This window comes from Meriones unguiculatus, chromosome 3 (genome assembly GCF_030254825.1).
Source record: "Meriones unguiculatus strain TT.TT164.6M chromosome 3, Bangor_MerUng_6.1, whole genome shotgun sequence".
NCBI classification, from domain to species: domain Eukaryota; kingdom Metazoa; phylum Chordata; class Mammalia; order Rodentia; family Muridae; genus Meriones; species Meriones unguiculatus.
In genome coordinates, this window is record NC_083351.1 from 38,372,621 (window position 1) to 38,384,141 (window position 11,521).

At 42.9% G+C, this 11,521-nt stretch overlaps 1 protein-coding gene across 4 annotated transcripts in view; it reads left to right on the forward strand.

Moving 5' to 3' along the window:
• Nr4a3 (nuclear receptor subfamily 4 group A member 3) overlaps positions 1 to 5,452 on the forward strand; it is a 40,767-nt gene extending 35,315 nt beyond the window's left edge. For 3 of the 4 annotated variants that reach the window (XM_021652846.2, XM_060379883.1, XM_060379884.1), the window contains exon 8: positions 2,173 to 5,452. In XM_021652846.2, the coding sequence (XP_021508521.1) occupies positions 2,173 to 2,420 (248 nt within the window). In that variant the 3' untranslated portion in view covers positions 2,421 to 5,452. The remainder of the gene's footprint in view (positions 1 to 2,172) is intronic. The other variant, XR_002476992.2, reaches the window with a different exon arrangement.
• Positions 5,453 to 11,521: the final 6,069 nt, after the last annotated feature.

The window sequence follows — 11,521 nt, forward strand, 5'->3', positions numbered from 1 at the left end:
TTTTTCCATATTGTTTAATAACCTTCATACTTGTCTCTGACAGCTTCAGGGTCTTCCACGGTATAAACTTGCCACTATTTCCATACTGGTTTCCCTTCTCTTCAACTCTGCTCCTCTCCGCAGAGTTTCCTTGCTTGGGTTCTCAGGTGCAGGGTGGTTAATAGATAAATGCTCCACCAGATATTTCCATACATACAGGGTTGTTGTCTTTATTTTCAGTTGACTTTCTTCTTTGGATAAATTCCCAGGAATGGGGTAGCTTGGTCAGAGGCTATGAACATTTTATACCTCTTGGAACTTGCTGCCAAGCTTGCCACCTGGTCCTATGCTTTGGGGAAAACAAATAAAACTTTCGACAGCTTACTACTGGCAATCAGGATCCCTCAAGGTTCATGCTCAGTGTTTTTTCTTGAAGCGCAGGGGCTCTGATAAACCGAGCAGAGAGGTTTGCACCTGCCTAACCAGCAATAGTTTCCTAGGGCAAAGTCAAGCACTGCAAAGCTCTGGATGCTGGCGCTCTGTCTTCTGTTTGGTCTTGCAGCTGCCTTCACAAACTGAATGTCAGACATTGTCTCGGATGCTGCCAGTCCTGGTGTTGGCATCTGTAATATCATCTTAGTTGAAGGACATTTATATAAGGACCACGCTTTTCTGTCAGTTCACTGTGCAATGTTTAAGATGAGCAAGAACAGGACAAAAACCTGTGTTTCTTCCACCCTGTAATTCCCATTTTCCTAGGAAGCCATTAAGTCTTGAAGAGATTGGATTCCAAGGTAAAGAGCAGAGCCAGAACTGGTTGTAATTCCAAACTCAGGGCTTCTTTCTCTATAGAATGCTTCACTAGACCAGAAACCTGCCAGTCACAAGGCACTGAGACACTGGGGTTTATTTCTGTGCTGTACTTAACTACATCTTAACCCATCTGCTCTGGAAGGGGTCTTCGGAGCCCTTAAATCCGGCCTCCTCCCTTAAGAAGGTCCTAGTGAGAAAAGCACTTACCCAAGTCACACACACTAGCCACTCCATGACAATGCGGGTTTCCTGGTATGCAGACCTCTTTTATTTGGGACAAGAAAGAAAAAAAAAATGTCTGGTAGTTATTTCTTTTAACCTTTGCTTCAGGGAAATAACTTTTCTAACAAGACCTATGACTAAAACAACTAAATCTAGGAGAAATGAGGAACTCATGCTTGATCGCTGTTAGAAGAATACCTTCTGCCCCTCAAAAAGCAAAACTGTATATAAGGACAGGCTTGAGGAAAACACCAAGGTCAGTGCATGCAAACACACACGCATATGAATAAACACAGATTTTAGATACAAATGTACCAGTAGAAGTAAATAGGACAAAGGAGATCCTCCCCTCCCCTTAGAAAGGAGGGTCTACTCTCCACTGGCTGTGAGAGCAAAGTCACTTGTATGGGACATCAGGCTCCTGTGTCATGTTAGTGAGACCCTGCCAAGCTTTCCAGCCAGAGGACAAACTCTTCGTGGAAGATGGGCTTCAAACACCAGCCTTCTGCAGCTGTGCACCTGAGAACATGACCAGCTTTACCACAAAGACTATAATGGTTAACCTGGACTCCTCTTCCTTACGGTGTTGTGGAATGAAGGGGTACTCTCTGTGTCCTGGAAAATGACTGCTTTGTGTCTTCCAGGGCCTCCCTCTCTCTGCTGTGACTTTTCTTTTTGTGCCTTAGAAGGAACGGTGTGTTGAGGGGAGTGCGAGGCATAGGCCAATGGGTGTTCTGAGGGGAGAGAGAAACAAAGGAAAGGAGAGCTGGCTTTCTCCAATTCCAGCCAGCATGGAAGCACAGGAAAGAGCTTAAGAGCAGGCGTGGAGGGGCTCATGTCAGTGGCCCCCTCCCTGCTTTGGAACTGAAACATTAATTTACTTAACTGTGCCAACCCAAATTGACAAAACTGGCTGGCCAGCAAGCCCAAAGGGATCTTCCCATTTCTACCTCCCCAGTGCTGGAAATTTCATTTCCACCTGGTGGGTTCTGGGGAATCAGAAATCAGTTACTAGCTGAGCTATCACCCGAATCCACAAAGGGCATTCTGACTGTAAAAACGCCTAACCTATCTGGCAGAACAGGAGACCTTGATTAAGGCTGTTAGCGCATTTTTGAAACCTGTCCGCAGAGCTTACCTTTCTCTGTCCTTCTACAGAGCGACATGGGTTAAAAGAACCAAAGAGAGTGGAGGAGCTATGCAACAAGATCACAAGCAGCTTAAAGGACCACCAGAGGAAGGGACAGGCTCTGGAGCCCGCCGAGCCCAAGGTCCTGAGAGCACTGGTGGAACTGAGGAAGATTTGCACCCAGGGCCTCCAGCGCATCTTCTACCTGAAGCTGGAGGACTTGGTGTCCCCACCCTCAGTCATCGACAAGCTCTTCCATGACACCCTGCCTTTCTGAGCAGGGCGAGCGTGAGAGCAGGGAGCCACTTGCTCTGCTGGTACCTGAGCACTCGGCGAGCAGAGGGATGGCTCTGAGCACCTGCCACTCTGTCCTTCCTTCAGGGGAAAAGAAGCTCCCATAGAAAGCAAGGACTTTTTTTTTTCCTGGCACCTTTCTTTCCAGCCTAAAGCCAGAAACCTTGCAGAGTAACGTGTTGGGGTTGTGTTTTATATTTAGGCTTCGGTGGGTGGGGTGGGGTGAAATAGTTCATGAAGCTTTTCTAAGAAATTGCTGACAAGGCACTTTTGGATGATGCTATCCCAGCAGGGAGGAGGAAAGGATAATACAACTGTTTAAAAAAAACACACACACAAAACAAAACAAAACAACACTTTCTGGGGAATACGATTATGGTTGCTTTCTACTTAAAAATAAGAGCAGCCAAGGGCTGTTCACCAGGGTAGGCCGTGTCTTAAGACTGATCCCTTTAGGATATACTTCCTGTGTTGAGGGTACATACATTGTGCAAACAAGGCAGAAAATTTCCTTTTCGTTTATATATTCTTCTTTTTAAAAAAAAAATGGCAAAAGATGGAAGATTATCTATAAATCAGACTTAGCAAAATAATGATGGCTGTTTGCTTCCATGTACAAGTGCAATTTTTTTAAAGTGCTGTCTTACTAAGTCTTGTTTGTGAACTCTCTCTTATTTCATGTGAAAATAAGAAGGAGGCAGTCATGTTAGCAAATGACACGCTCATTTTCCTAGCAAAGGCTTGATCCACCTGCCCAGTAGAACCCTTTGGAAGTATGGCCCTTCTGAGACTTTCAGGCCATTCGCGATGGAGCTCAGCCCCTGTGACCATCCAGCTGTCCTGAAGGGGGATCAGCTTATAAAACGGATTGCATACAACTGCGTTCTCTGTGTTTTATCAACCTGGACAGAGCTCTCTAAACCTGCTTCAGTTGTAGCAACTTCCTGAGTCACCCGTTCAGAAGTCCAAGCAGTGTCGGGGGAACCAATCAACTGTTGGCTTCCCCACGTGGAGAACGTGCAAATAAATAGGAACTGGGTCATACAGGGTAAGCACCAGAGATGATAAGGATTTATATATATATATATATATACATACATAATTTAATTTTTTAGTTATTGGTTAGAGACAATTTTGGAAAGCAAGCAAATCATCTTTAAAAAAAAAAAAACCATAGTATTAATGTGAGTACTAGAAAAGATTCGTGGGTTGCGGTTCAACATTCCGTGTTTGTGCCCCTTTTATATGTTTCTACTGTTGATGCCATATTATTATGAAATAATTTGTTGCCTAGTGTCCTTATTTGTATGAACATTTGTATGCACGTTATATTGTAATAGCTTTGCCTGTATTTATTGCAAGACCACCAGCTCCTGGAGGCTGAGTTACAGAATAATCAAATGGGGTGTTTGTGGTGACTTGAATACACCAATTAGAAATTAAATAAGCATATATATATATAAACATAGCAGGTTACATATATATTTATAATGTGTCTTTTTATTAACCATTTGTACAATAAACGTCATTTCTGCGCGCCGTTATTTTATCCTTCATTTGCAGTGACCTTTAAGGCAGCACTGTTTAGCACTTTGATATGAAATTTTTGTTTATGTTTTGCTAAATTCAAATAATGTTTGAAGATTTTTAGGTCTAAAAATCTTTATATTATATACTCTGTATCAAGTCAAGATACCTTTGGCCGTTTTGCTAAGACTCAAACTTTGAATGTCAAACTGATGTCACAGTAGCTTTTGTTAGCTTTAAATCATTTTTTGCTTTAGTCTTTTAAAAAAAATAACAAAACTATACTGTTTATATTGTCATTAAATTATACAATCAAACAAATGCCAAATGAATTGCCTAATTGCTGCAAAGTATAACCCAGATAGCAAATCATATCCTTTCCTTTCCTTTTTTTTTTTTTGTGCAAATCATTTGGATATTTGATAATGTGTTTTGTTTGTGTGAGATTTTATGATATTACTTTCTATCAAGATGACAGGGCCTGGAATGTTAAGATTTTGAGCCTCAGACTTGGAAGGGGGGCCCGGCTCATCATCTGATCAGATCTCCTGAAGTTCACAGTGAAAAACTGGGGCCTGTTGCAGGGCAAACAGCTGCAGTTAGACTAGGACTCAATTCACCTTTCTTTAGCCTTCCCCTACAACTCACTCTCACTGCATCTATAGTAAAATAGGCTTTTACACATAGTCACTCATATTAACATTTTACCTGCAGACAGCCTTGAATAAAGTAGTACTTTGGCATTAATTTGTTGAGCTTATATGCAAACATAATAAACATTATTAAATATCAGGAAAGCTAACATTTCACATGAGATCGCTTCAGACCAAATTCAAATTGAATTTGAATAAATTAGAAGTACTGAGCGTACATAACCTTCTTGTGCACTTTGAGTATTCAAAAGTTAATCCTCGTTTTTTTTTGTTTTTTTTTTTTTTTTTGTCCTGTCTGAAAAGCAAAGCAGAACAGCAGCACAGTGCTCTAGGGAGATGCTGTTCCTTTTTTTGTCTTCACATCACCAGACTGAAAGGAAAGGACTGTCTGGGCATCATATCTGCTGGTTTGAAGAGATGACGGAGCTGTTTTAGTTACAGGGCCAGACACTAGTGCTAAAAGGAAAGCCTCTACAGCCAGTGTTCTTCCGTCTTCCATAGTTGTCACAACTATGAGAGCCTCTCAAGTCACCTAGCTGTTCAGTTTTTAGTGTTGGCACACAAGAGCACACACAGTGGCTGGCACACTAGCCCTGAAGAGGACAAGCATTAAAGAAGGTGGCCCGCCCCTCGAGGGAGGGCTCTCTCAGTGTGAAATCAGGAACCCACGCACTGTTCTCGGAGAGTGCCTTGCTTTTGTTTCAAATGGCAGAGTTTCCCAAGCCCAGCTCCTCCAACAGCATTGCTTTTCAGTGTGTGTTAACCTGTGGTTTGAAAGAAATGCTCTTGTACATTAACAATGTAAATTTAAATCATTAAATTAAATTACATTTTACCAATGGCTACCGGTGTGTTGAATGAACATGCTTCCTTTTAACAGCTTTCTTTTAATCTGTGTAGTGATGTTTACTGGGAAGTCTTTAAACGCATCCACAAATGGATTTTTTTCTAAAGGCTTAGTAGTGCTGCAAAATTAATAGATATTCTGAATTGGGAATGGATTAAATCTCAGTGATTGGGAAGAAGGACACTAAATTCAACAACCATTTATTGACAGTTTCCTGAGGGCAAGGCATGCTGGGTGGGCCTAGAGCACACACATACACAGAGACACACATAGAAACAGAGGCACATGAGCACACACACAGACACACATGTGTCCCCCCCATACACACAGGCACATGGGCACACACACACACATACACACAGAGACACATGGGCATACACACACACACATGCACACGCACATACATGCACACATACTCTATGTGAAATTCCATTTCTCTTCCAACTCTAGAGACCATGGACGGACCTAAACATTTGCTGCCTGGTCTTAGAGGCAAGGCAGAATCATTTTTGCGTCAGGATGATGCTGTTTGTGAACCCAGAATCCTGACAGCTGGAGGCTGTGGCTCTCCAGCACTAAGCAGTGTGCTCTGCCCCACCCCCCACTCGCTCTTCCCGACCCACTGCTGCTGCCTGGACCAGAAACCCCTTCTTTGTAAAGACCACAAACACGGTTTTGTTCAAACCCATCCCAAAACTTCCTAGAGCCTCGGTAGACTAGTCTTTTCCTGTGTTGATACCTTGAAAGCAGAAGTGTTAAGATTGCCCTGAGGGAGTTCACCAGTGCATATTAAGCTTTTTCTGTGTCCAGCAGGTTCATTAGCTCAACAATAAAACATGCTTATTAAGAAATGAAGGAGAGATACAGCAGCTCTTCATCTGCATGTGAATTAAAATGAATGGCAAGCCAAAAGCAATACCAATCATAACAATAACAACAATATTAATAAAGCCTTTGAGGGGACCATAGGGACAAAGGCCTTGTTTGAATAGGAAGGGACAGGAGAGCAGGGATAAAAGAGTAGATTTACCTGTAGCTGGAATTTTATGAATGTACAAGGATGAACAACAGAAAGTTCATTGTTGACTTTTTTCCACTGTGGGAAATAAACATTACACAAAAAGTACCACCATCTCAACGACACGGTTCAATAGTGTGAAGTACATTTACACTGAGCAAGCAGTCTCAAGAATTTTCTCATCTTGCAGTGCTGAAACTATGCCCATTAAACAACTCCCCATTTCCCACACTGAGCTCCTGGGAGTCTTTCCTGCTTCTGCAAATTTGACCAGAGGATTTGTTCCTTTCTGTCTTGCTGATTCCACTTAACACAACGCAGCCTTGCCAGCATGTATTTCTTTGCTGAGGCGAAATAATCCATCGTAATGTACAGTCCACATTTGCTTATCCTCTCCTCTACCAATACACACTTGGACTATACTGGCCTGCGGCTATGGTGAACAACAGTGCTGTAAACGAGAGATGTTCAGAAGTCCCCCCGCCCTGCTCTCTCCTCTCTGGCTGATTGTTGCCTTCTGGGTTGAAGTAGGATTTAAGTGTTTTCCAGGGATGCTCTTGATTATATGTGCATTTTGTTATTGTTTTCATTTACTGTTTTGGGGGGTTTTGTGGTTTTGCTTTGTTTTCTTAGCCACTGGTTCCAGGGGCTCCTCCCCAAGTTCCTTCTTTCAAGAGGTCTGAAATTTTTCTCCCCATCGTGGATGTTTATGAACCTTTGCTCTAGAACTAAAATCTGAGAGGCTTTTCGTATTGGTCCAGAAGTTTGTCGATCAAAGCCCTCTGCCAGCTGAAAGATCCTAAGTGTCCAAGGATGATGATCCTGCCCTTCTGTTCATCACCCTCACGGAGGATAGAATTCTTCAGGAAATGTTTCCTAAAACCTTCCTCAGGATGGCCCCAGGCTGCTCTGTGACACTGCGGGGGGGGGGGGTGTGCCTTGGCTCCTGTCCCCTCCCCTATGCTCTCGTCTCTATATCAGTCCCATTCCATGGTTCCATTAGAGTCACAATGAGTCTTCAGCCCCCCTCTGTCATCTGTAATGATGTGCCCACCCCTCATACCTCCAGAGGTATTTGATTTTCAGGGAAGAAAAGAGAGATCTAACATTGATTAAGCGCCTACTGCTTACACCAGATACTTTAGTAAGCATGCTTACCCATGGTGCCATCTAATGCTTAGTATTTCTTAGACAGCGTGCTTTTCCTCAGTCTGGAAAAGAGAAAGAAGGGTGAGGGAGGTTAAAGCTATAATCCAAGATCCCAAAGATAGCTCATGGGTTCTTCCCTACCACCCCTCATTGCTTCTGAAATTCAGTCATCAACCACCTGCTCATTCCTTGAACTGAAGCCACCTAACCTCAGTTCCTTGCTCATTAACAAAAGGTAGCTCTACCCTAGAACCTCAGCCATCATCCAGTACACCAGTGGTTCTCAACCTTTCGAAAGCTGCAGCCCTTTGTGGTCACCCCCAAACACAAACTCTTTTTTTTTTTTTTTTTTTTTTGCTACTTTATAACTGTAATTTTGCTATTGTTGTGAGTCATAATGTAAGTATTTTTGGAGACAGAGGCTTGCCAAAGAGGTTGAGAACTCTGCAATGAACACTTGTCTTTTCTTCTTTACTACTCTTCAAACTGCTGGATTCTTTACAGGCCCTGATCATACTGGCCCCATCCCTTGCTAACCTTAGGCCCGCCGGACTCTGCACAGACCAGGTACTGCCTTGTGAACTCCCTTCGGTACTTCTCTTGCAACACCAGTCTTCTCTCCCCTCAGAGCCGACTCCCACTCATCACGGTTGCCCCTCAGATTCAGAGGACTTAAAGCTTCTACTTCTGAGGCCCCACCCCTATCTGAGTTGCTATTGACAGTTGATGGTTGCTGGGAAAGGGAGAGTCACTTGTCTTTAGGAGTGTGGTTGCCGGTAGCTCCCAAGCCCAGTGAATGAGCCCATGTCCGTAGGTATATAGGCTGTAGGAACTGGGCTTGGTAGGTGATGAACCATTATTTTAAAGGGACATGAAGTTGAAAGAGAAACATATAGGGTTCCCTCGGAAGGGGAGGTGGGTAATTGGAAGGGCAAGGTGAGGGATGGATTTGATAAGATACACTGAGTTAAGTCACTATTGCTGAAGGCACCATGCACTTCAGACACAGGGCCATCCAGAGGCCCATGAGCTGGAACTGACCTGAAAGTCTCCTCCCTAAGGACTAGCTTCATTGTACCAGAAGTCGCCGTGCAAGATTCCAGAGAAAGAAGCAAGAAACAGTCCTAGGCTATGACACCTGTGAACCTCAACCAGCACGGCACAATAATCTCAAGGGTGCAGTAGTGGAGTATGTACCTTGGTGACAACCAACAGCTCTCCAATCGGATTAAGACTGGCTCGACAAGAGGGATATTCTGCCTAACTGGAAACCTAGGCAACTACCTGCGGCCGGTGAAGTCGTGGATCCTGGACGAGAACCTCCAACTGCCACTCTACCAAACCAGCATAATCCCTAAGTACACCCTGATCAATAGTCCTTACACCCACAGGTAAGTGTGATCCTTAGCCCTCATCAAGGTAACATCTCTTTGTAGCAGATGGAGACCATTATAGAAAACCACAGCCAATCAGAAGGCACCGTTTGCACATCTGTGGAGCCCAATCCCAACGGATGTATGTATAATACAAACTCCCACACCCAAGGCTCAGGAATCATCGTAGACCTAATGATTATAAGAACTAGAGGGTCAGGGAGTTTGCTGTGAGACTGTGTCCCCAGGGATTTCAGAAACTATCCCCATAAAACTGCACCAACATGACTGCCTAAACATGATTTGAACAAGGACAACAACAGATATGTCAAAATGAATGGAGAAAGTTCCTAATCCTACAAAAAGAACTACAGGGATCTAAGAATGCTGAGAGATACGGTGCTTCCAGAAAAGCATCTCAACTCTAATCCAATCATAAGTGGTCATCCCTGAGAACATGCATGCAAGTAACATTATATAGACTGAGCAGGTTGTATTTATGTATTTAGGAATATACATGTGTAACAACAGTTAATGACAAAATAGGAGGCTGAAGAGATGGCTCAGTGGTTGAGAGCACTGTCTGCTCTTCCAAAGGTCCCAGGTTCAATTTCTAGCACCCACATGGCAGCTCACAACTGTCTGTAACTCCAGATCCAGAGGATCTGACACCCATACACACACATACAAGCAGGAAGAACACCAATGTACATAACAATAAATAAACAAATAAATAAATGAAAAGAAAAAGAAAAAAACAGATCATGAATTTGGAAGAAAGCAAGGAAAGGTATAGATGGATGGATAGATAGATAGATAGATACATAGACAAAGATAGACAGACAGAAGATAGATAGATAGATAGATAGATAGATAGATAGATAGATAGATAGATAGATAGATAGATAGAACCTGGTGGCTCATATCTTTGGTCCCAGCGCTTGAAAGGTAGAGACAGTTAAATCTCTGGAAGATTCAGACCAGGCAGGACTATACAGTGAGACTCTGTCTGGGGAAAGGAAAGACATACTGTGTACATGTATGAAGTTTTCAAAGAATAAATAAAAAAGAAAATTATTGCACTTGGGTGTGCAGTGTTATACCAACAGAGACTTTGTACATCTCATGTGTTTACTGTATCTTTTGTTTGCATCAGAGGTCATGTATTGTGACTAACCCGCACCAGCTATGAACACACAAACACACACACTTTTTTTGCGTACTTGACACCTCACCTACAAACTATTCTCAGAACATATTTGTGATGGCTGTCTTGATTGCCAACTTGATTACATCTGGAATTAACTAAATCCCCCCAAATAGCTAGGCACACCTGTGAGGGACTTTTGCTTAATTAAATCATTCGAAGTGCGGTGACCAGATCTTTGAGGTGGGAAGACACGCCTTTAACCTGGACTACACTTGTTGGAAGCCTGTGTGAAGGACATGAAAGAAGAAAGCTTTCACTCTGCCTGCTTCCTCTTGCCCTCTCTATCAAGTCCTTTCCTTCACTGGCTTTGGAGCCTATTTCTTTGGAATTCTTCTCAACTGAAGATCAGCTGAGACATTCAGCTTTGGGAATTGAGCAACTACAGGTTCTTAAACTTCCTGTTCACACCCAGCCATTGTTGGATTAGCTGGCCCACAGCCTGTGAGTCATTCCAATACATCCTCTGTGTGTGTTTGTGTACATGAATATGTATGAATGTATGTATGTTTAAAGGTTCATTCTATAAGTTCTGTTACTCTAGAAAATCCTAACTAACACGATATTCCTATCATTAAGCAATTCATGACGGTCTAAATGTGCAGGAGTGTTGTCATATATGAGTTGCATGTACACATGTATGTCATCCTAATCGGGGTGTTTTCATGCTTTCTTACCAGGACATGTGTATTTAGTAGATTTTCTTTTTTATTATTTGTGGGCAGGTAGTAGGATGAGTGTGTGTGTGTATGTGTGTGTACATGTGTGCAGGAGGGTGTATGTATCTGTGCATTGACATACAAAGGCCAGAACTTGATGCTGGGTGTCTTCCCGTATCTCACTCCATTTTATTTATTTATTTATTTATTTATTTATTTATTTAGGTAGTTAATTGAGACAAATTCTCTCACTGAACCCCAAGTTCTCCAGTTCAGCTAGACTAGGGAAGACCCAGGGAATCTTTCTGCTTCTACTCACCACCTCCCTTCTCCCCACTCCCGTCAAGCAATGGGGTCACATGGCCTTGGCTTTTTATATGGGTGGAAAGAATCTAAATTCAGGGATCTAAGTGGAGGCACAGCAAGCACTTTAGTGGCCTGCACCAGATGGCTGTAGTTTTTACTGTTTTAATCACTTAATGACTTTTCATGTTTTTATTTTAATTTTTTCTGTACTTCTTTACTTACAGGAGGCATGCATGCTATGAGACTCATACGGAGCCCAGAGAACAACTTTCAGGAGTCAGTTCTCTTCATCCACCACATGCGCCCAGGGAACGGAGCTCAGGTCATCAGGCTTGGCAGCAAGTG